This window comes from Acipenser ruthenus, chromosome 2 (assembly GCF_902713425.1).
Source record: "Acipenser ruthenus chromosome 2, fAciRut3.2 maternal haplotype, whole genome shotgun sequence".
NCBI lineage: Eukaryota > Metazoa > Chordata > Actinopteri > Acipenseriformes > Acipenseridae > Acipenser > Acipenser ruthenus.
Window position 1 is genome coordinate 19,401,626 of NC_081190.1, and position 24,434 is coordinate 19,426,059.

General features: G+C 37.7%; 1 protein-coding gene across 10 annotated transcripts in view; it reads right to left on the reverse strand.

The window, feature by feature from the left end:
- The window catches only part of LOC117400839 (AF4/FMR2 family member 1-like), an 89,854-nt gene that overhangs the window by 36,420 nt on the left and 29,000 nt on the right, over window positions 1-24,434 (reverse strand). For 9 of the 10 annotated variants that reach the window (XR_009307652.1, XR_009307653.1, XM_058991078.1 and 6 more), the window contains exons 3-4: window positions 3,397-3,517; window positions 1,665-2,531 (exon numbers count right to left, since the gene is read on the reverse strand). Coding sequence is in view for 8 of the 10 variants with exons in the window: in XM_058991078.1 (XP_058847061.1) it covers window positions 1,665-2,531; window positions 3,397-3,517 (988 nt within the window). In the remaining 2 variants the exon portion in view is untranslated. Of the gene's footprint in view, window positions 1-1,664; window positions 2,532-3,396; window positions 3,518-23,360; window positions 23,595-24,434 lie in introns of those variants that run through there. The other variant, XM_058991105.1, reaches the window with a different exon arrangement.

A 24,434-nucleotide genomic window follows, 5' to 3' on the forward strand; every position in this document is an offset into this window, starting at 1 on the left:
TAGTTGACACACATTCAGAAGGAGAAAACTCTAATAAATGGATGCCAGGAAAAGTACCATGGGAAAATGGCTTGTGGCCATCAGGGGGAATTGGGGAGATAAAAATCACAATTTACAAGTGAATGAAAGAAGCAAACTGGGCTCCACTGTCAATGCACTGAGGAGTCCACCAAACAAACAGGTCTGCGGTAACTCCAGATAAGCTGCAGAGTAAATATGATTGACTGTTACTGATTAATGTTCTTGGAAAGGCCCTGAAACATTCAAAAACATTCATGTGTTTTTAATTAGTTTTTTCAATGAGAGCATTATTATCCATCCAGGATTAATCCAGAACATCACGGCCAACTACAGCAGTGTATTTCAGTAACAAAGAAATGCACTGCAACATCCCCAAGATTAGGTTTACACAATTCAGTCCTCCTCCATTAAACCGTACCACCCTTTTCAGATGCACTGATTCAACGCAGCATATTTTCAAAACTGATCATGCCTCTTTACCACCAACTGTACACATCATGTTTTGCTACTGTACTTTTACTATGTCAGCACATCCCAGGGGTCTATACAGACATCAGCACTTTGAAGGTAGGGAACAGGCTAATTATTTTAGCCTAGGGGGTTTTAATTGTTTAGAGCATTTAAAACACCTGGAGCAATAAAACAATACAAAACAAATGCTGGTGTGAACCACAAACTCATACACACTTCACACATATTAGTGTCCAGACCGAGGGAACGGACTGCAGTTTGTACAAGCAATAACAACTCCAGTTTGGAACAGGCTATATATTGTAACCTAAGATAGATGTGGTTAGCTCACTGATTTTACACCAGTATGAATTACACATATTTTGACCCAACTAAATTTAAATATTCTACATTATCACCACAGTTTTTGTATGATAACTGATACAACTTTTTTAAAAACAATACATTTTCCACCGTCTTGTCCTAGAGCAGTCTGCTACTAATGGGCAAAAAATGTCCCCTCTTTTAAGAGTACCACCAGTATTGTAAGATATCTCATTAGAATCACTAGCACTTATTAAAAAAGAGCATGGTATCTATTTAGGGATATCAAGATATCTAGTAAACATTTGGTCTGAGTAGTGGGGTAAAACAAATATACAGTACCACCCCAAGAACCACAAACCAGCTGGGGTAGTCCAACACCTTTTACACAAGTTTACCAAAGGGGGCTGAAAGTACAGTTATAAATGTATAAGCTGGTGTTGTTGAAAATCAAGCAATGCTTTTTTCTTCACAAAAACAGAAGGACCCATGTTTATTAATTTATCATCTGTAGAAGATATGTTTATATATGTACAACTAGTTTGCACAGGAAGTCTGTGCTGCATTTCTCAAATGTAATTTGGAAGAGGTGTCCATAAAAAGTATGGCTATTGATGTCATTTTGAAAATAAAAGGTGGCAGACTGGCACCCCAAGGGTATGTGCTATGTGGACTTACTTTCTGGTACACAATACACAAGACTTCTCCTCTTTTTATGGGGCTTGAAAATTAACTGCTAAATAAAGTTAAAAGAGGCTGCACAATGTGTAAAGGTAAATATTTTCATGTTGTCTATTAGGTACAATTACATGTGTGCATGCTGCTTTAATTCACCCCTGCCATTTAAATAAACAAATCCCATTACTAACCTCAATGGGCTGGGAAGGAATTTTCAGTTTGGACAGCTTGACCTTGGCATTGGTTTTCATGTCCGAGAAGGTTCCGTAAGACTGCTCGTGGTAGTCCTCTGGGGGAGGTTTCAGTTCTGGAGATTCATTTGGGGCTTGGTCTTGCCCATCCATTGGTCTGACATAAGCTGTAGGCTTCTGTTGCATGACTGGATTTACCTTGGATGGCAATGCAGGTAGGAAAGTCTGTGAGGGAAGAGGACCTGCTTCGCTTAAAACAGAGACGGAAGAGTGAACATCCCTTTTGTTGCCATCAATGGACACAGTGACCGGGTTCCCAAGAGGGGACTTCCTGTGGCCCTCCCTGCCCGGAGCTTCAGAATCACTTGGCTCAAAGGAATGTAAGGGGGACAGTGGCTCGGAAGGTGGGGATAGAGCAGACAGTAGCATGGGGAGCTTGGCACACTCCTCCAGATCTGGCCACCTGTCACTCTTTCTTTGGTGACCACTGCTACTGTTGCTCTGCATCTCCTGGTTACCTTGGCTAAGGTCTGGACCTTGGCTCCAACTGTGTGATGATAAACTGTAGCTTTTGGACTGCTGACTGGAGTGCCCAGAGGAAGCTGGCCTCTTCTGGTACTGGATAGGGCAGCTTCCTGGGGCTGTGGCGCTAGGAGGGCCCCCGGAGCGCTGAGGGTTATGGAATGGGGGATGTGTTCTGTCTGGGAGTGAGAGGCGGTCAGTTTTTCCTTGAGAGGTCAGGGGGAGGGCACTTTTGGGAATGCCGATTAGATTCTGGTGGGACCTGTTGCTTATCAGCTCCTTCACCTCCTCGTAATTACCCAGCATGCTCTGAATCCAACTGGACAGCTCATCTCCCTTGCTGGTCTGCAATGACATTTCAACAAAACAAAGCATCCAATATTAAAGAAAAATGCATGCATGGGTTAAACTTTAGCTAATCGCACCTGTGCTTTATACTGTGCTTAAATGTGAGGCTGAAGGTTGGATCCTTCCTGGCTGTGGTTGCAAATTGGTGACTGTGTCTGCCTGCCTGCCTGTTTGGAGGATTAACAAGTCTCATCAGTACAAAAAATAAATGCAGACTGGCATGAAAATCCAGCACTCCCTAACTGACTCCACCCTCGCCTGCTTACAGTCTGCTTTTCACCATTACTGATACAACAGTATGTAATGCAATACTAGTGTTTGCATTTAAAGGGGAAACAGTCTGTCACTATACTGTTGGTTTAAAATGTCCATCTAACAATACAAAAGTCTCAGTGCACTTGGTAGCAAATACTGTAAAATCAGGGTTATCCAGTTAGTCCTTTCCAGTGTGTAGTCTAATGGCTAGAGGAAAGGGCTAGGAGACAACAAATCAAGTTCAAATCCCCATCTTAGACACCGTGTAACCTGGGGGCAAGTCACTGAGTCATCTCTGAGTTTTGGTACCACTCAGCTTTAAAACGTGGAATTGTGGGGTTGGGTTGTAGTTGGGTTTGTAAAATCACACCTGCTCTGCTAGACTGCCGTTCCAAGTCACACAGAAGAGATAGACACTACAGCACAATGCTATAAAAGGGAGCACTCATCTTTGTGGTCATAACACACTGAAAAAACTTCTGAAAAGACTCCTAAAAGCTGAAATTCTGAAATGATTCAACCACACAGACACAGCTCCAGCTGAGTAAACCCTGGAAATTGAAAATCTAAAAAAAGAAGTAAAGCAGGTTTTAAGGTAGTACTATACCTTATATGGCTCTCCGAAGAGAGGGGCGCATTCCAGGAAAGGCTCCTTCTCCTGGTGAACTTCTTGATTCCGACGCTCCCTTTCTTTAATGCGTAGTAAATTTCTGTCTTCATTGTAAAAGCTGAAGAATTTAAAAAAAAAGGCAAAAAAAAAAAAATAGAACACATTTCAACCTGCATATTCGGTATTTCACATTTTGCTGTGTGGCAGCAAGTGCAAAAGGTCACACAGCATTTAACTGCTCTGGTGCTAATCCCAGAAGGATTTATATACATGTAGAGATCTTTTGCTTGTTTTTGTATCTGAGATTTCTAAGCCGACTGCTGTGGCTACAAGGAACAGCTGAAGTGTGATGTCATGTGCTGTGTGTTGGGGAACGGCTGAAAAACACAGTTGCTGTATAAGGAATCAACATTGACAAAGTAGTAAATGATTTTATATTGTATTAATTTAACAAGTTTACAGAACACTACAAAATGTTATGCAAGGTGTCATGAATGCTGGGTGATCTGCAGAGTCTTTACAAAGTTCTCAAAAAAACTACTGACAAAAAGGTTAAGCTGTTAAAATCAAAAGATTAAGAGTGCTGCGTGACAGAGCTATTGAAGGTTTTGCCAGATGTGGGATCACACAGAAGGAATGCCGTATGTCAGCAGAAGTGTATTGAAAACATTTCACATTCAGAAGCTAAACTCAATTTCCCAAAACAATGTGTCAGTGTCCACTGCAGATAATAATAACTCTTATTTCAAGGAGGTTACAGCCTGAGGGACCATCCAAAATTGTCATCCTTTTCAGGGTGTTCAGAGCGTTAAACGAAGAGGGGTTGTTTGTGGGCAGTGTATACTTTGATTAAAAAAAAAACAAATTACACTTTTACAGAGCTTGAAATATTCAAAATGCTTTCCTGTAATAATACTACAGCCACCAGAGATGTCCCTTTTGTCAGAGTTCATGACATTTAACAACTGGTTGAGAAAAAGGATCCTGTTACAGTAGCACACACTTCCTTCACACAGCACATGGGAGGAGTATAGAAAGGAAATGAAGCATCAACAAGTGCTGCTTATATTTCTCAGCGTTTATATTTAAAACATATTTTTGACATATCAAGTTCCTTTTTCATTAAATGTTTTTAAAAAACGTAACAGTGTATATCATGGGCGATAATTTTAATGGCAAATGGTATTACAGTAACACTTCTTAAATTAAAATACAATTAATTGTTCAATGGTGGGAAAAGGGTGCTTTTATTTGATATACTGCAAATAATTCAAACAAACACAATGTTATGAGGTACTGTACAAATAGCAACGATGGTAGAACCTCATACATACATGTAAAATATGTAAATTCAAGTACTCCCTGCTTTCCAAATTCTCTTTTGTTTGACACCCAGCAAAAATAAGGTTTGCAAATACATGCTCCAAATACAGAAGATTATTTTACAGTTGAAAGTGTGTATTTTCACAATGAGGAGGAATTTTATGCTGTCTACACTGGCTGTATTTATAAAAGGTGCTCCTTAACCACTTCAACACCATGACGTACGTCAAATGAAAACCCCACTTACAGTACCATGTCGTACGTCAAGTTTCCCATTCTATTCTATGAGCAGTTTCTCAGTCTAGCGTTTCAGGTTTCATTCCCTAAGGCAGTGCTAGTACTGTGGAATGTGCAATGAAAGTCGGGGGAGGGTCAGGTGATATTTGTATCCAATTGTTGTGTAGAGATTCCAATCTACCTGTGGGTGTTTAGAAGATATATTGCGGGAAGCCATTCAAGTGTGTGTATATTATATAATTATATATATATATATATATATATATATATATATATATATATATATATACACACAGTACTGTGCAAAAGTTTTAGGCAGGTGTGAAAAAATGCTGTAAAGGAAGAATGCTTTCAAAAATAGACATGTTAATAGATTATATTTATCAATTAACTGAATGCAAAGTGAGTGAACAGAAGAAAAATCTAAATCAAATCCATATTTGGTGTGACCACCCTTTGCCTTCAAAACAGCATCAATTCTTCTAGGTACACTTGCACAAAGTCAGGGATTTTGTAGGCAAATAGTCAGGTGTATGATTAAACAATTATACCAAACAGGTGCTAATGATCATCAATTCAATATGTAGGTTGAAACACAATCATTAACTGAAACAGAAACAGCTGTGTAGGAGGAATAAAACTGGGTGAGGAACAGCCAAACTCAGCTAACAAGGTGAGGTTGCTGAAGACAGTTTACTGTCAAAAGTCATTTGTTAATTGATAAATATAAACTATTAACATGTCTATTTTTGAAAGCATTCTTACTTTACAGCATTTTTTCACACCTGCCTAAAACTTTTGCACAGTACTGTGTATATATATATATATATATATATATATATATATATATATATATATATATATATATATATATATATATATATATATATTTTACTTGTTTAGTTGTAATTTATATAGCAGCAGTATAGGGCAGAAGTGTGGAGTAGTGGTTAGGGCTCTGGACTCTTGACCGGAGGGTTGTGGGTTCAATCCCAGGTGGGTGACACTGCTACTGTACCCTTGAGCAAGGTACTTTACCTAGATTGCTCCAGTAAAAACCCAACCGTATAAATGGGTAATTGTATGTAAAAATAATGTGTAAAAATAAATGTGTAAAAATAATGTAATTGTATGTAAAAATAATGTGATACTTTGTAACAATTGTAAGTAGCCCTGGATAAGGGCGTCTGCTAAGAAATAAATAATAATCATAATATAGTTTTTAGCGAAAGCTAAACATGGCAACGTATGTGAAGAGCGACAAAGGGAGTGATGAAGATTTCGAAGTTGGTTCGGAGGATTTCGATACCAGAGACGGTGATGCTGACTTTTCACTCAGCGATGATGATGAAGAGGATGTGGAGCCAAGAACAGCAAGGGACTGGGTGTTTATTACTGATCCCTACCATGATGCCAGTCCTCCATCATTTGATTTTGCACCTGTTTACACAGATGTGCACCCCGCCGTGGAACTTGAGAGTTTGCGTTCTCCATTGGAGTGCTTTTTGGCTTTTGTTCCCTAAAAGCTAATCACTTACCTTTGTGACTGTACAAACAAAAGAGTATGCAGCTACTTTACAGGTAAGCCAGCTGCAAACAGGAAGGTATTTGGATTGAAATGGCAGTGCTGTGACGAAATACTATCAAAACACAGTACTGGGTACAAGGCAATGAAGCAGACGTCTGCGGCAGCCAGATCCATCACAATGCCTGCGCAAAGTAGCCCTGTACACGCATTTGTGACTATCCCTCCAACACAAGGGAAGCAAAGACCGCAAAAAAGGGGCAGGGTCTGCTACGAAAATTAAAACAAAAGAAAGGACACAAGAAAAATATGCAGTGGTTGCAAAGGCAGCCCCGAGTTCTGTTGTATTGAACATTTCAATAAATGGCACAGAGCAAGTCGATAATGGCACACGTTTTCATGTTTTGTTTTTCTGATAATTACTGTTTACTGATTATTATTGTTATTAGCAGCGTTTTTGTTTTCATTGTTCAAACAAAAAATAAATTAAAAAAACAACTTGTTTTTATATCTATATTGAACATTATTATTATTATTATTATTATTATTATTATTATTATTATTTCTTAGCAGATGCCCTTATCCAGGGCGACTTACAATCGTAAGCAAATACATTTCAAGTATCACAGTACAAGTATTAATACAATTAAGAGCAAGATAAATACAATGACTTTGGTTCAAGCAAGTACAAGTGTGACAAAATACAATTCAATAATGCAGCAGATAACAGTGTCAGTGACAGTAAACTCAGGATATGATTAAATACAAAATACTACAGATTAAACACTTGGCAGATTACAGTACCTCCAGACCCTCATCTCTCCCTACACCCTCACTCGACCTCTCCGCTCCGCCTGCACTAGAAGACTAGCTCTACCTCCGCTACGCTCCCCTGCCTCCAGAGCCCGCTCCTTCTCCACCCTTGCTCCGCAGTGGTGGAATGACCTTCCTACAGTGCCCAGATCTGCCCAGTCCCTGACCACATTCCGGCGCCTCCTCAAGACTCACCTCTTCAAAGAGCACCTGTAGAACTCCTCTGTTTGTATCCTGGGACACTATCACCCTTCATGTAAATGTGCTTTATTTTGCTCTTATCTGCCCCCTATTTTACTGCATTTAATCCTGTACTTCAGAATACTGTAATCTGCCAAGTGTTTAACCTGTAGTACTTTGTATTTAATCACATCCTGATTTAACTATCACTATTTAATCATATCCTGATGTAACTATCACTATTATCTGCTGTATTATTGAATTGTGGTTTGTCACACTTGTACTTTGCTTGAACAAAAGTTATTGTATTTCTTGCTCTTATTGTATTACTTGTATTGTAACACTTGAAATGTATTTGCTTACGATTGTAAGTTGCCCTGGATAAGGGCGTCTGCTAAGAAATAAATAATAATAATAATAATAATAATAATAATAATAATAATACTCTGAAGTACAGGCTTAAATGCAGTAAAATAGGGGGCAGATAAGAGCAAGTAAAGCACATTCAAGGAAGGGTGATAAGTGTCCCAGGGGAAAAACAGAGGAGTTCTACAGGTGCTTTCTGAAGAGGTGAACATGGGTATGTATTACACAGGAGCAGAAAGGTTTAATGAAAAACACAGTTTAGGTAATTTATTTGTGTTTTATTCATCATCTGTTAACATTTTATAGCAACTACAGGTTTATAAACATTATTATTATTTTCAAAATCTGGTACCTGGGAAGGGATTTCATTTTTACATCTGGAGTTGAAGTGGTTAAATCTGTTTCAAATTATTTTATGACATTAAAAACACAAATGCTGTAAACAAACACAAAAAAGGTGTGCTATTCATAACGTGTTAATAATTCAAGCTTATTAAAATGTACAAATGTGAACTGAGCCAGCCTGTTCCACAACATTCCATTACACACAGCTGGAGCTCGCCTCCTAGAAGCCTACAGTAACTGTTTGTTTTCTTCAAAATGTACTAGCATTCTCCATTACTGCCACACTGCTAATCAGCCTCAAGTACTGCACACTGCTGCTATAAACAGATAGCATTCACAAACCTTGGTGTTACAGCCAAAGTGGCAACCACAAGGTCAACATGCAGAGCAAATTACAGGAGATAAGTCGCAAGGGCGTGAACACCCTAATCATTTTAAAAGACCAATATGTAAAAACAGTTACTGTACTGTAGCTACTCTGAATGCGCGATGGCCGTCTAAATACTGTTTTCAGAGTACAGTGTGTCTGTATCCAGTGCAATTAAAGCAAGTGGGTGTTAATAAAAAAAAAGATCAATATTGGGAACTATTCTATTTTCAGGGCACTGCTCATCAGATCTAAATGTAAAGTATGAAATTGTACAAAATATTACATTGAAGTAGAGTAAATTGTGCAAGAGCAACACAGTCGCAGGCCCTGTAGGACTGTATAATCAGTTTAAAGCAATTGCAGTTATCAAAATAGTTCCATACATTTTCTCAGTCATGCACATTCACTCATAATATAGGTCTGAAATGTTTAGTGTTGAAAGAAACATATGTTTTAGCAAACATTTATTTTAGAACAGGATATATCTGGAACTAGACTAAGGTAAAGAAAACTCTTGCACTTCGTGGGTCATTTCACCTGGAGAAATGGCCTCCACCCCTTTACTGGTGTCTTTCCTGTCAATGAACACATTAGCTGCTTCCCCTATTGACCGACATGCTTTCAGCCAGTAACATTCTTTGACCCAGAAGACACTGCTTGGGTGAAAACCAAGGAAGTGAAGCAGTAACAGACTTCCTGGGAGGCATGGCTTGTAAACAGGGGCTTGTTTAACCTGGTGAAGAACCCTACTGTATAGCTTGTTTTAAAATGAGACATATGTACAGTTGTTAATGGAAGTGCAAAAATAGACTCGTTTTAATGTTACATTGTTTTATTCCTTTCAGAAAAAGGGACAAGCTGTTCACTCGCTTTTGGTTTTTAAAATATTTCTTAACAAATTTAAGAACAACTCCCCCACACCCCAATCTTTGTTTTTGTTTTGCTTCCTTGAGCTAAATCACAGCTCACAGAAGCATTCATATAAACAGTTGTTCACTCCCTAGCAGACAGAGTTCAGTAGCTGTGCTGGATTCTTCAAAATAAAAAACAAAAAGTATGTACTTTAGCAACATTTCTACACAGCGTTCCCCAAGGCTAAAATGCGCGCATTTTTCGCAATAACTGGCAACAGCCTTCACACTCAGTTTACTAACTTTCGCAAGTTATTATCATAAATATCAACCTTAACCGAGACTCCACCATCTCGAGAGCATTCTTGCAAAGCATTAACATAAGCATATTTGCGTCTGTCTTGCAGCTGATTCTCCGATTTCCCTCTGTAAAAATGCACGTCACATTCCTGTACAGGGTGGGCGAAGCAGACGTCTGGCGATTCTGCCTCAGGCGTCTGGCGAGTGCTGCTCATGAACTTTGCAGTATAACTGAATACTAAAATCAGTGAAGCAAAATCATTCTGCATTATTTAGAAGTATAAATACTCCAGTAAACAAATAAAAATCACAGTGCTCATAATTTGATGTTTTTTTGTTTTATTTCAGAAATATCAAGCATTTGAAACACGGTACAAATTTGTGGCATAAATGTATTCAAAATATTAGTCGAAAATATATACATTTTAAATGTGTCATATAGTAATTGAAGATGAATTTTGAAGTGAATTGTTTTTCACTCCATGTCTCTGCTGAAACTCAACATGGCAGCTGCACCAACAAAGAAAAAATTGCAGCGTTTCAGTAAGACAGGGCTAAAAAAAAAATCTGATTATCTATATCAGTTTTGCTGTCATTCCATTGATTATGTAGGAGTCAATACCATTAAAAGATCAGATTGCCAGCATGTGGTGTAGTCGACCCAGAAAGGCGCTGTACTTTTTTCAATAGGCAGAACCTTGACTGAAGACTTAACTTAAGAATCTTTAACATATATATATAATTTTTTTTAATGAAAACTGTACTGCGCTCAGGCGGTGCTTTCCCGATGTAAGCCAAATTAATTGCGCATTTAATTATTGTTTTGTTTATTTCTTTACATGCTTCCTGCCTTTAATAACGCTATCATTAGCAATATTAAACCGTGGACGTTTCTTAATTACATTATATTATCTGACGATGAAGAGACAAGCTCAACGCTAGTTTTCTAGCTATACATTTAAAGGAAATGTATCGCTTTACTGTGTAAGGGATGTAGTCACTACACTACACACTGTTTGTTTCATAAAGACATTCTGTCCGGAGACACACCTCTTGTTATTTGCTAAATTTAAAAAGGCAGAATCAAACAATTGGGAGGATTAATTATGCATTTACATTAAAGGGGCACTATTTAAATTACAAATCGGGTGACACACAGCACTGAACCTGTGTAGAGCAACAAGTCTGTTAACAGTGCGCCTTTTTAAAAAAAAAAAAAAAATCAGTGTTTGATATTTTATCCTGGTTATTGTAAATGCCAGTAAAACCTAAATTTGTGCAGTACTGTCCATAGGATTGCTCTCGCATGACATTGCTGGACTGTTACTAAACTGTTTCATATTTTTTATTGTTAATGTAATGCCAGCAATAAGATAAACAGGTCTTTTCAAAACACCTTCATTTGTAGACTGAACTACATTGTTATCGGAAGACTGTAAATATGATTCTCACAACTGTGCTGGACATTTGTTTTCTGATCTGTTGTAATATAATTTCTAGGTTTTCCTGCTTATTTTAATGCCAGCAATGGGCAAGTGATGTCTATAAACATTATGACAGGTTTGAGATGTCTTCAGGTGCTTTACTTACAGAAGCAAACAAACAAAACAAAGTCTTATTGAAAATCTTGGCTTTAAAAATAAAGAACTGTGGTAATATTTATTAATTTACTTATTTTAACTATCAACATTATATTTATGTTCAAACGCCATGTTTAATTATTAATACGTTGATAAAATGTGTGGGGGGGGGGAGGGAAACAGGATTTGCTATTCCCAAAAATTGAAAAATTAGTAGCCCTAAAGATGGTTACAATTAAAGCAATTATATGCAGGCTGCCAGTTAAGCATGCAGTCTATATCTATGATAACTGACAGGGTTGCATTTATGATAATAACTCAGACAGGTTTTATAAAAATTCTACATTTAGTTTATATACTATACATAAATCGGAGGATGATTCAGAATCCGAGGCAGAGCCACAATAAATGTCTTGTTTAAATTTAAAGCAAATTGTATAATTGTTGAGATACTTGTGTTGGAATATTGTTTCAAAATTGTGTAATGCAACAAAAATAATATATTGAAAGGGTTAATGCGTGGCCGAAGGTTTTTCACTGATAATTTACACCCTCCAAGTCAAAACGGCAAGTTTCTCAGTATCTAAAAAGCTTAGAGGGAACACTGTTTCTACAGTATATCCCATGCCGAGGGTATCACATTGTCAGTACCATTTAAAAACACCCCCAAAGCATGAACAGGATCAAGTAACCCATGGTAATAAATCACGACCAACTGAACAGTACATTCACAGTATGTATAATATCTTCACGTAGCAAGTCCAGGTTTAAACTAAACTTCAGAAATTATTTCTCTTAAAAGAACTGTACAATCAGGAATAAAATGCATTCCTTGCAGGGATAACAAAACAGCAGCCATTTTACCCAGCAGGCTTTGCAACATTTGCAAGGGCAGCAACACTCCATAGCTTTTGGGTATTTTTTTTATTTACAATTTTTAAGACCTATTTATTTTGGACTTTTTGGCACTAGACAACCTATGATGGCCACAGATTAAACACAGTCCTGTACTTGTGTATTATCCTAGCATCCTGCCTAGATTACTATTGTCTGCTTTGGTAGGAAGTCCTATCAAATATTTTGCACATTACCCATGTGAAATACTCATTACTGCATCCCTTAAAGGAGACTTCAAGTCTAGGCTGGGGGACTTGTGTATGGGTGGGTTAGTATAATGTAATGTTAATTTACTGTTCTTTCTCTACATGTAACACAGCAGTGATAGAAACCCACCTCCCCCCAGCCAAAATAAACAAAAGAACTGCCTTTTCTATTATCTTTAGTAAACATTTTGAAAGAGTCATTTTAAAATCAACCCTGTTACACCATTTCCCCTATATACAGCAATATCCTTTGTCTAGCAATGTATAACATTTTATTTGCTATAAAAATAGGTCTCATTCTATACATTCCATAAGTTACTTTCATTAAATGACAACTAACTACTAGTGCTGCTGGGTTTAAGAATAGTATAAAACAAGCAAATAACCATTGTGGACAAACAAAACAACTTATCAATCCAACTCACGCAATTCTTCAAGGAAACCCAAACGTGCTGGTTAAGCAGGCACTGCTAAATGAGGTGAATGCATTATCGCTAAATGCCACTTGACGCTGCCATAGCAACTAGTGGCATAGATTGTTGACAGTATGTGGAATACAGTTGACTGCCCATTAATCACCCGTGTTGCCAACACAAGCAGTCTCAAGGGGCGCATTCTAAAGGCTTTATCACCAGTATGGGTTAACTAACTAAAAATGTAAAAAAAAAAAAAAAGTCATTTTTGTTCTGCCTAAAACTGAGCTCAGAAAAAATAGTTCTTAGAACTTAAATAACCAAAAATGCATTCAATTAAAAACAAAAGTGATTTATAGGTGTTGAATTGAACATTGCCAGTGAAAGTGCAGTTTTTCTTTAATTCGATTAATTTTTACTTGTAATTCTTGGTTTATTGTAAAATATTACTGGCCATTTTCATCATGACACAGCACAAAATGAGTCTGCCTTTAATCACGCATACCCTTCACAAGATCTGCGACAGTATCAGGCGACAGTGCTGTTTTTATTTTTTTATTTATTTATTTATTTATTTATTTTTTAAAATTGTCCTTAGTGGTTATCTGGGGAAGTGACAGGAGGCATCGATACCAATACCCGGTCACTTATCAAACTGACTTTGTGGTTTATTTCTTGACAATGTGGAGAACTACTGGGCCCGTGTTATGAAACAATTTAAAACAATGCAGGGCACAGTAGAAGAGATTATGTGAAGAGAAAAGGTACGACATACTCTGTATCAGATCACACAATTGTGCAGGGGGTGTAACCGACCAAATGGAGGAGTACAGGCATAGACCGGGGGCAAAGGCAACAAAACAACCATTTAACCACGAGAGACTCTTATGAGCCACCCATAATCTATTTTTAAAAAGCTTAAGTTTAAGATATTTAAAAAAAAAAATAAAAAAAAAACCTACGCATTTTCAGAATGGGATAGGGAAACGCTGTAGTTGTGGCACAGTTCAGGGAGAAGGGGCAGAGCGATCAGAATGGAGAGTTTGGAATGCTTTTTTCACTACTTGAATTAGAGTCAGAGTCAATGACGTATGATTCAGACTCACTCAATCTCACATACACTTCGGTTTCCCAAAAGGTCAACATTTACATAAACCTGGTTAGTTATTTTTTTTTGCAATAAATGGCTGCCGGTTTTTTTATTTATTATTTTTATTATTTTTTAATGGCTAGAGGTGTATGGATATCTACTAGTGATTGGCCCCTTTCAGAAAATAAGTTTCAACCCTTGGTGATATGTTGTAATAACACCCCCATGTGACCTGTTTTGACCAATCAGGCACTTGACCCATTTTATAAGCCATATTAAAAAGTACGCGCCTGCCTGGGTGAGCAAAAGTGAACAAAAAGAAAAGTGTCAGCAGACAGGGATTCTAGAAAATGTATTCATTTCAAATTATTTTGCTAAAAAAATTGTGCACCTCTATACTGTATCTGGAATCAAAAACTAAACTCTAAAAAGTCCTATATTTTGTTGGCCCTCTCTAAATACTGTAAAAGCAAAGTGACATACACACTTCCATATGGTCAGACAGCCAGCTGTCAATGGCGTGCTAAATAATTCCCTTAGCATGCTTCATCACAAAGGGATAAGCAGTGGTTTATGTAAAAATGCAAGCTTGATTTGCAGACCGACACCACAAATATCCCTTTCGCATGGGATATCCACACAGGGGCTAAAATGTTTATGGTTCTAAAGCCATAGAAGTAACTGGAAAACATGAATTTAAGTAAACACTGACCTCAATGCTCACCAGAGCCCAGAGTAATAAATAATGTAATATAAATGAGTACTAAACCTTGACCAAAATCTAGCATATCACGCAGAGGTTCAACGAAACATGACTGAAGCCAGACATACTATTAGCATGTTCACTTCGCAGACCACACAGGAGTCTACAGTATGACACAGCGTCATACTAGAGGAACATGGAAGATTAATCATAGTAATATCAAGTGTACTGTAAATCAAGGCTAGCGGGAGAGCGATGGCCACATACCACAAGTCAAAGACTGAAATAATAAATCTTGACTGTAGATTAACTAGCCACACATGCTTTACAAGAAGTCATTGAAATACCATGAATCTATTTATATCTCCCAATGTTTCAGATTACACTGGCAGTGTGGAAGAATTTGTTGTGGAAAACAGTTTATTTTTTCAACTCTAGGAGCAATAAAAGGTCTTTCAGTCTATCTTAACATTTGCTGTGTGCATGTGAGAAAGTGTTTGGAGAGGAGGGGGGAGGGTTAGAGACCTTGTTGACAATACTGTATCAGACAGTAGACTGGGGTTATATTTGTAGTGGTATACTGGTAGTACGATATTACTGTTATACAAAACTATACATCACCCATTATTCACGTTTTCTTACCAGTACTATTCCTTTACAGTGTATATTCTCAAGATAATGGATTGTTGCAGTGGGCCCTTCACTCAAACATGTTTCTTGAGCTTCCTCAATTAGATTAAGACTTTTAATGCATGTCACAGTGGAGATATATTGTATACTCTACACAGTATTTAACAGCACGGCTACAACTTTCCAATGCAAAAAAGGTAATATATTGCAAATACTTGCAAGGTACATTACTTGGATAACAGACACAGAATTATCTTTTAATGGAATCAGGAGGCAGTGACAATACATGTAACAAGAACTGCAACTTTTAGAAGTAGTTCATCCATCTTGAGAGTCTAAGTCAGGTCTTTAAAACAAATTGAAAATTATTTGAAATTAATAAGATTGAAATGATTTGCCAGTAAAACTAAAACAAAACAAAAAACAATAAAACTCTATTTGAGTGACTTGAGAACAGTAATAAAACAGCAGTCATTGGCATTTGCTTGCTCCCTGATGCCATCTGCTCTGGCAAATGAATTACTCGTAAAATTCCAGTGTGTACCAACCAGACCCTCCCCTATCTCCTATTCCAAAGGTTACTGAGCAGGTGTGAAAAACAGAAATGCCAATTACATTTTTTTGTTTTTTAACCTTAGGAGACCCTGACCCACTTATTACTAACTACCCTCATATTCTAAAGCAAAATGGTCTCGCTGGCAGGCTTATGATTAATCTTAAGTGAAAAGTTCCCTGCTCTCGGGCAGCTCCCACGTCACATAGAACGTCAATGGAGGCCAGCATTTACACTTGACCTGTGTTGAACCCTGGCCAGTGTTTCCTGCTGCCTTGTCAGCCGTCCTGGAGGTCAGAACCACAGGTAGCAGACAGCTCTAAGAACACTCTGTTCTGCTTCTCCAGACACTGCGGGAGACCTCTGCCAATAACAGGACAGGCAGGCAGGCAACAGCACGTGCTCCAAAAGAAGAGCACACGCAGTACTTTATAACAGCAGACTGCTCAAAGACAACGCCAGCAAGCACCTTTTTTTGAGGAACAAATGTCTGATTTCTAGTTTTTAAATAAATAAAACACATACATAAATAAATAAATAAATATTGGGTTGACTGCTTCTCTTTTGTACAATAATATTAGTAAAATCACAGTCAAACTTGATTTATTATTATTATTATTTGTTTATTTAGCAGACACCTTTATCCAAGGCAACTTACAGAGACTAGGGTGTGTGAACTATGCATCAACTGCAGAGTCACTTACAATTACGTCTCACCCGAAAGACGGAGCACAAGGAGGTTAAGTGACTTGCTCAGGGTCACACACCTGGTTACAAGCCCTTTTCTTTAATCACTGGACCACACAGTGGTCCTGGCTGACATCCTTACAATGTGTTTTTGTGGTTATATACAGTAGCATTAAAATGACATGCTTTCAGCCAACCAGAGAGCAAAAGTCTAAATTTAGAGGTAAACACACACCCTTGGTTTTCTATTAATCACGTAAAGACGTTTTATTAATCTGTAAAACTACAAGTGCACCAAACTTTGACTTACTGTAATTATATTGTGAAATTCTTACGCATGTACAGTAGACTACAGTATAAAGCTGCACAAACTGATTATTCGGATCAAGCTCTTCATAGGGTCATTGGTGTTGATTGTGCTAACTTACCATTCCAAGAGAGACAACTGAAGAAACAGCGGCTTGGATTTGTGATGATTGCTGCTTTTCTTCACTGGTTGCACTTGAAATGATAAAATGAACCCAATTGACACCAATGACCCCCATCCGATTCCTGTGGAACGCTCAAGACGTGCAGCACTACTACAGTATGGGGTTTAGAAGTTACCAACACACGTGCCGCTGCCTCTACACCAGCACGATCTTAGAGCCAAAACAAAAGGCTCAAGATCATATTTGCAAATACACAGCAACGATGGCATTTGTTATGTGGTTGGGAGTACCAAGAATATTTCACATACAGAGTCAATAATGCAAAATAAAAACACTTGAACCCTTAATTCATTTTATCTTCATCATTCTGTAACTATTTTATTAACAGGTAAAATATCCTTCATACATTTCACGAGTTAATGAAGGGGAGTCGCCATATCCACCAAGAAACGGATGCCTTTCTTCAGGCGCAGCGTTAAGCAGACAAAAAACTGGACAGTGACTGATTACAAGCAATACTTGTCTACCATGTGACGGTGAATGTAATCAGCACAAGCAAATTACACACCCATTCTTGGTGATTAATGAATAAAAATGTTCAACCTTTAAATGCCTGAGGAAGCTTTATGTTACAAACACAAACAAATAGTTTCACTTGCTCAGTGCAGTGTACTGTATACTGTATATATACTGTATAGGGCTTAGAGAAGACACAGAGGAAACAGATTGTTTAAAAATATCCCTGTTCTTTATTACTCTGTAAGACTTATGAGCATCTAGATATTTCCCCATATTCTTTCCTTGTGCTTTTACTAGGGCACTTCAAATTATCAGCCGCATCAAATCCTCTGGTAATGCAACTGACTTATTTCAGTCGGAGATGTAGCCTTATTATGCAATATGTAGGTCTATTGTGCTCAGAAAGCATACCATTTTAGATTTGTTCTGGGAACAGAAAATAGAACATTAAGTACAGTATTGTGTTACTGTTAACACAAGGGTGAAATAACAAAAAGAGGGCCGCTAAATTTTAGAATGTCTTTTTGTATGAACCTTCAGTTAGTATGCATCTGCTAATACTGAGTCAGCAAAGAGAATGAGGTTATCTTATGCTAACAAATGTAAAATGAAAACCTCTCCGAAAAATGAGAAAGGAAGAGCTTTTACTCAGATTTCCAAACAAAAAAATTGCAACATTCAATAGCAAGACATTCAAAATATTAGAAGTGGAAAATACAGCAGAGTAGCCTCCTAAACTTTCTTAGAGTAATGTAGTTATTTCATGAATAAGGATGGTGGAACGAGTACCTGAAGCGAGGGGAGATAGGAATGTTAACGACCAAATGAAATGTGAACGAACGTTCGCAAGAATATTAATGACACTTGTTGAATAATATAAAAGCAAAATACCATGCCACCACGATGACAACTTTAATTAAACTGCAATGATATTCTGCAAAACGGCAAAATACTCCAAAGACACCTCTACAGGAATTCCCCTGCACTGAATTCTTTCTCTTATCAGGTTTTGTATGCTGGTTTCTTTGTATATAATGTCTGTCTACTTTGAAATTAAACTATAAAAGTGGGCAGTTCTGGCAATTCCAATTTACTAGGGCAAGGGGGAAAGTGATTCAAACGGTCTTAATGGACTACTGTACTGTACAGAACTGTGTTATACTATAAAGCTGCGATCCAGATAAGGTTTTGGATCATAGAGTAATTTACTGTCCAATTTAAACACTGTGTGCGTAAACTGTATTTTGGGGGAGTAAGATGCAACAGTACCTTGAAGTCAGAGTACTTCCAATAAATACTGTACATACTTTAATGCTAACTTATGGGTAGGGCTTGAACTTTTCGGTTTTTATTTTCCAAATCTATACCTCCCTTTAAATGTTAATTAGTTTTGTTAAGCTGTCTCTGCATCCTAATAAGAGAAAACGACTAATTAAAAAGACTGACTACAAATCAAAGAGATGATAAAATGATGGACTTGCTATTTCTGTTGAAAATAAAATGTCAGGACAACTCTGTTAAACGAGTAAAAATAACAAATGCACAACAATAAACTAAACGACTGCAAGAATGAAATGCAATTAGGATAAGCGATGAGCAATTAACTTCATTTTTCATGTCTGTTTGAAATCAAGATTAAGCGAAACAGAAATCGGTCTCAGTCAAGATATGAATGTAAAAGCAAGCGACACTGTTTTGTAATTAACAGCTTTTTCTAAGTTTAATTAAGAAACAAAATCGGCTCAAAATAAGTTTAAAAGGCAGCCATGTTATCAAACATAAAACCCCAAAACTTGAAGACCTACTTATGGGGTATACAACTACAGCCTTATATTGTAACTAATGTTAATTTGAACTACTGCATAAAAACTTGGGTCTTATTTAGTCCTGCCTTAATAAATAGTCAGAGAAGTTGCTATTCTCGGTGTAGTTTGCTGCTGCATTCACCGAGTCTCCTCCCACTACTACTAGGCTGTTAAAGTTGTTTTGTTTTCTGCAAATCTTCCTTTCTCTGTCTCTTGTGCTTTCCCTTTCCAAGTCGACAGACTATTACAAAAATAATAAAAATACTGCACTAATGCAAATAAAGAAACGACAATACTGTTTTCCTTATTGATCGCCTTGCTATAAAGCATCCTAACTCTCTCCAAACACAGAATATTGTATTTCTTATATAGATGTTTTCTTGCATTGCAATAAACTTGGATAACAAACTATTTTGTGAACAAGCACTTTCGTAAAAGTCAAAGAATAACACAGTACAGTATGAAATAAATTGTCCAGTTTTGTACAGTAGGACGAACTGTACTCTGCTCTACTACAGGTTCTATGGAGGAAACACTGCCGACATTTTAGCTTCTCATGTCCAGCAGGGAGAGATAATAGTCCAGTAAAGCCCTGGACACACTGCCCGATGCGATCAATAGTGACGCGTGCAGCATGTTATGCTTTACGATGCAATTTTATAGGATTTGTCAATCGATAGCACAAAAAGTTTAATATTTTGCAATGTGATTCGCTCACATTGGCCAGTGTGCTATACCCACTCGCAAGTCTCAAAGTCAGCAACCAATGAGTTCGCTGCGTTCAGACACGCATGCATTCTCTCACTATAACACACACAAGGTATTCCATTGGTTTGTATATAATGTCTGTGCTGATACCTTTTGAAAACAAACCCTGACAGCCCCATAGCATTGTACTTTTTAATTATTAGATGAAATGATTAATTTATTATTAATAACGTTTTAATTAAATTATACCTAATCACATTTTCATTTACAATGAAGGGAAAACATAACACTGTACATGTTTTCATTATAAGCATTTGGGCGACACAGTGTGTTCCCTACATTGTAAATGAAAACGTGATTTGGTATAATTTAATTAAAACGCTATCAATAAGAAATTAATTGTGATTGTAGCAGTAATATTTTGTCCAACAGTTAAAAAGTACAATGCTTATGGGGCTGTCAGGGCTTGTTTTGAAAAGATATCGGCACAGACATTATATATAAACCACCTTGTGTGTATGTGAGTGAGTGAGTGAGTGAGTGAGTGAGTGAGAGAGAATATATGCATGTCTCCAGTTATATGTGGTTTTCACGATCATGCTGCCTTCTAGCCAAAACTGTAGATGGTACTGTCATAGCCTTATGTTTTTGCTTATTGTCATTGATTTGCCCCATTGCTGCTGTAGTTAATGCATCCAGGGAAGGTCCAAACATCAGAAAAAAATTACAAAAATTGTGTGATTTCAAAATTCGGGCAGTGTGCGATGCCCGCTCGCAAAGACTTTTTTGTGACGCGACCTCAAATGATCACGTCAGAATGGAGAGGTGCTCGTCAATAAACATGGAAAGTCTGCCCTCCTCTTTACATGCCGAGGATACCTTTTCGTTGTCAAAGGGCTTCAAGTCAAGGTGCTTCTGCTTCGGGTTGGAAATGGCTGAGCCTTCTGTACATGCTTTAAGGTAAGACTGTGCTTTTTTATATCACTAACCTTTACAGACAGTTCAGCTTTGCAGTAAACTACAATAGGCCTTGGTCGACTTGCCTTCAACAGTTTTATCCATCTCAAATTGCGTCCGAGACTGCCACCCCTCTCGGAATCGCTGAGGGTATTGTGCTTTGTCTTTTGACATCTCTATTTGAGACAGACTGCAAAAATGATTTTAAAAATGAGACAAAACGACCACTACTGCTTTTCACGTGTTCCTTTTCATAAACTACCTGCTACGAGTACGTAACGCAACAACGTGCATAATCATAGGAGGCAGTTTTTTTACACAGAGAATTTTTGAGGGTCTGGAACCAACTCCCCAGTAATGTTGTTGAAGCTGACACCCTTGGATCCTTCAAGAAGCTGCTTGATGAGATTCTGGGATCAATAAGCTACTAAACAACCAAATGAGCAAGATGGGCCGAATGGCCTCCTCTTGTTCGTGAACTTTCTTATGTTCATCAGGACATGTAACATTGTGTGGACGTGATGATGTCTCCGTGGCGTGCATCAGACTGTACTACTTCAGGACGGGAGAAGCGTGATGTATTGAGCTGCTTGCGACTGATGTTGTGACTATACAATCTGGCGACTTCTTTCTCTGAAAAGCCCTGTTGTCTGCAGTGAAAGTTGCTTGATTTGTCTCTTATTGCTTTGACAATGTTTTTTGTCACTAGGGAAACCCAAAAAAACGCTAGATCTTGCGACAAAATCGCTAAGCTGGCAACACGCCCTGGAAGCTCTTTGTATTAAGGTTGGGTTCACTGTGTGACAGGAGTTGCATCCAATGGGGGGAGCTGAACAGATCTTTCAAATTCCAACACACTGGATCTGTACAGAAGTGGATCCCTTATAAGAAAATGATTTACTTCGCCTTCCAATAACAGCGATTGTTGCACAGGTAAAAGCACTTGCACTACCAGAGCACTCAGATTTCACATTCTGCTGCCAATTTATTATATTCCAGTATCTCTGCCCATAGACTAGCCTACATTACAAGAGCTGTCCGGATTAGGCTGCTGATAAATAATTGGTTAAGTTTATATATTTTACAGTACTGTTCATACTGCTCTTAAAATGAACTGACACAATATAAAAAGGAAACTTCAGGCAGTAGGCCTAGTTGACAATTGACGAATTTTAAAATCTCAAAAACTTCAATATAAAGTGCTAAACCTGTTTCATCCGTTCATACTTTCCTGTTAAGGATTTGTAACTGCAAAAATGAGGTAGGAATCCATTGTTATATACTGTGCTAGTCGGCGCCCCTTTATCAGGACGACCTGAAGAATTAAATATCCCCAATTAAACGACAGGCGTCTGAGTCATTAGTCAATTTTTTTTGTTTCTAAATGTAAAGCAAAAATAATAAATCACAATTGCATGTTAAATACAGAATTAAATACGAGTCATTTTTTTTTCTTCTTTTTTTCTTTAATTCCTAGGAACAAAATTAATCGCAGTTTTTTTCTACATGAAATGAAAAATAATAAAAATCACATCTTATCAAAAGGCGAGGCACCTGCGATGTTGACACGCCAACTTTCTTTTGCAACAGCTGCCTGAGAAACCACAGGAGATTCCACCTCCTCAGAGTTCAGCGTGCTTTACGCAATTTACGCAAGTCACAGGGTAAATCACGTACTCACTCCACTGTGCTAGCGAAACCGTCTTGCTCAGAAAAGCGATCTCTGTTCATCATTTGAAAATACTGTATCACAATTAAACGAAATGGCATTCCAATTAAACGACAGGAGTATAATTGGGAAGAACCGTCTTCCAGAGTTGAATCCCAAGCAGACATCCCGATTATCAGTATCCCGATTAGGCGGCGCTGACTGTTCTCCTGACTTGCTCCGTCAGCAGAATCATTAACATAGCCTGTCTGAATGTTGCAGAGTTAACACACACACACCTTGCCTTACTGATAATCAAAGTCAAAATCAGCTAGTTTTTGTTTGTACAAACGATTGACTAGGAGTAGAAACACTATTGTTTAAGAGTTGTGTATTTGTAAATGTTACTGTTTGACATGAACAGCATTTAGATATATCACTAGTACGCACGCCGTAGACAAGCTAGGATTCTTCCAGAAATTAACCCAAAAGATCCATAAATGAGACTGCAAATAAGTTAAATGATTTACGCAGTGTTACGAAATTAACAACTGACCAATCAGTACTGTAGCTACAATAGTACTAGTAGCATGTGAATTACTATTCACATTTAACTTCGCAGTCAGCTATGCCAGGTATAATTCTCTGTCCTTTTTCCAGACATCATCGATTTTCTAATGATTTTTATTTTCTTAAATTAAGATGGACGAGAAAATAAATGTGTACATCCTACTTTACATTCATTTAAACAGTTGTTTTTGTTTGATAACTCACAGTATACATTTGTTTATATATATATAAAAAAAATAATTAAAAACCCTTACCTTGACCGAGCAGCCATGGTACAGTTTATAAACCTAATTTTAAATAGTTTGCCATGAGCTTCTGTATAACTGTTCCGTTACAATGGGTCCATCGTCTGTCTTCACATAATTTCCAACAAAACAGTAACCCTAAACTAAATTCCTTCCCCGTACTAAATCGTAGCTTCACCAGCTGGATCCTTGGGACAGTACTGATTACTCGAATTCAGATAACCATCCGGGAACTCGGCCTTCTCTAATGGTAAAGTCCAAAGAGGCAAGTAACCCTAGTTAATCCATCATTTAAAAAAAAAACACTTTGATGTCACTCCTACTAGTTATACTCTATTTGAAGAAATGTATTTGACAACATCACACCAACGATTGCATGTATTAATTATTTTTTAAGACTGTCTGCTGAACACGAACACCCCTACATTAAAAAGTACACATGGTATGGTCGCCCTACCTCCTATTATGGGCATGTTATTCTGTCTAAGCAAGCAAAACCCAATGGTGTATTTGGAAAAGAACAGCTTTGGCGTGTGTGGTCCTCAGCCTATCAGAAAATGCATGAGAACTGAATGGCCCTTTTTTGCCAGGGAACCTGCACGCTCACACGTATGGTGCCAAATCCATAACAATGTACAAACATCCAGTAGGCCAGAGAGTTCCTGCATACTTGGCACTTTTTCATCGCTTTACAGGGCTACTTCTTTTTAAGAAATATTTAGCATGGAGGGCCAGGGGCATGCACAGTATATATAACATACCACCTAGTCATTCTGCATTAATGGGATGCATTACTGATGGATCTAACATTTTTATGTATTGTACAAGACTTGTAGTTAGTAAGAAATAGTGTCTGTCATTATATTTTAACCACCTTTTTTGAAGGATAGGTCCAAATGCACCAAATGAGCAATGCTTGGTATTTTGCATGAGTACCATTACCAGGCATTAGAGGGAGACAGTTACCTTTACCCTTCACCTCTTGAAGAAAACCTGGTCCCCAAGTCTTTTTTTTACCCCAATTTTAGCATATTATTGCAGGGGCTCAGTTTGCAAAATCAAAAAGCACCAACTAGTCAGCTT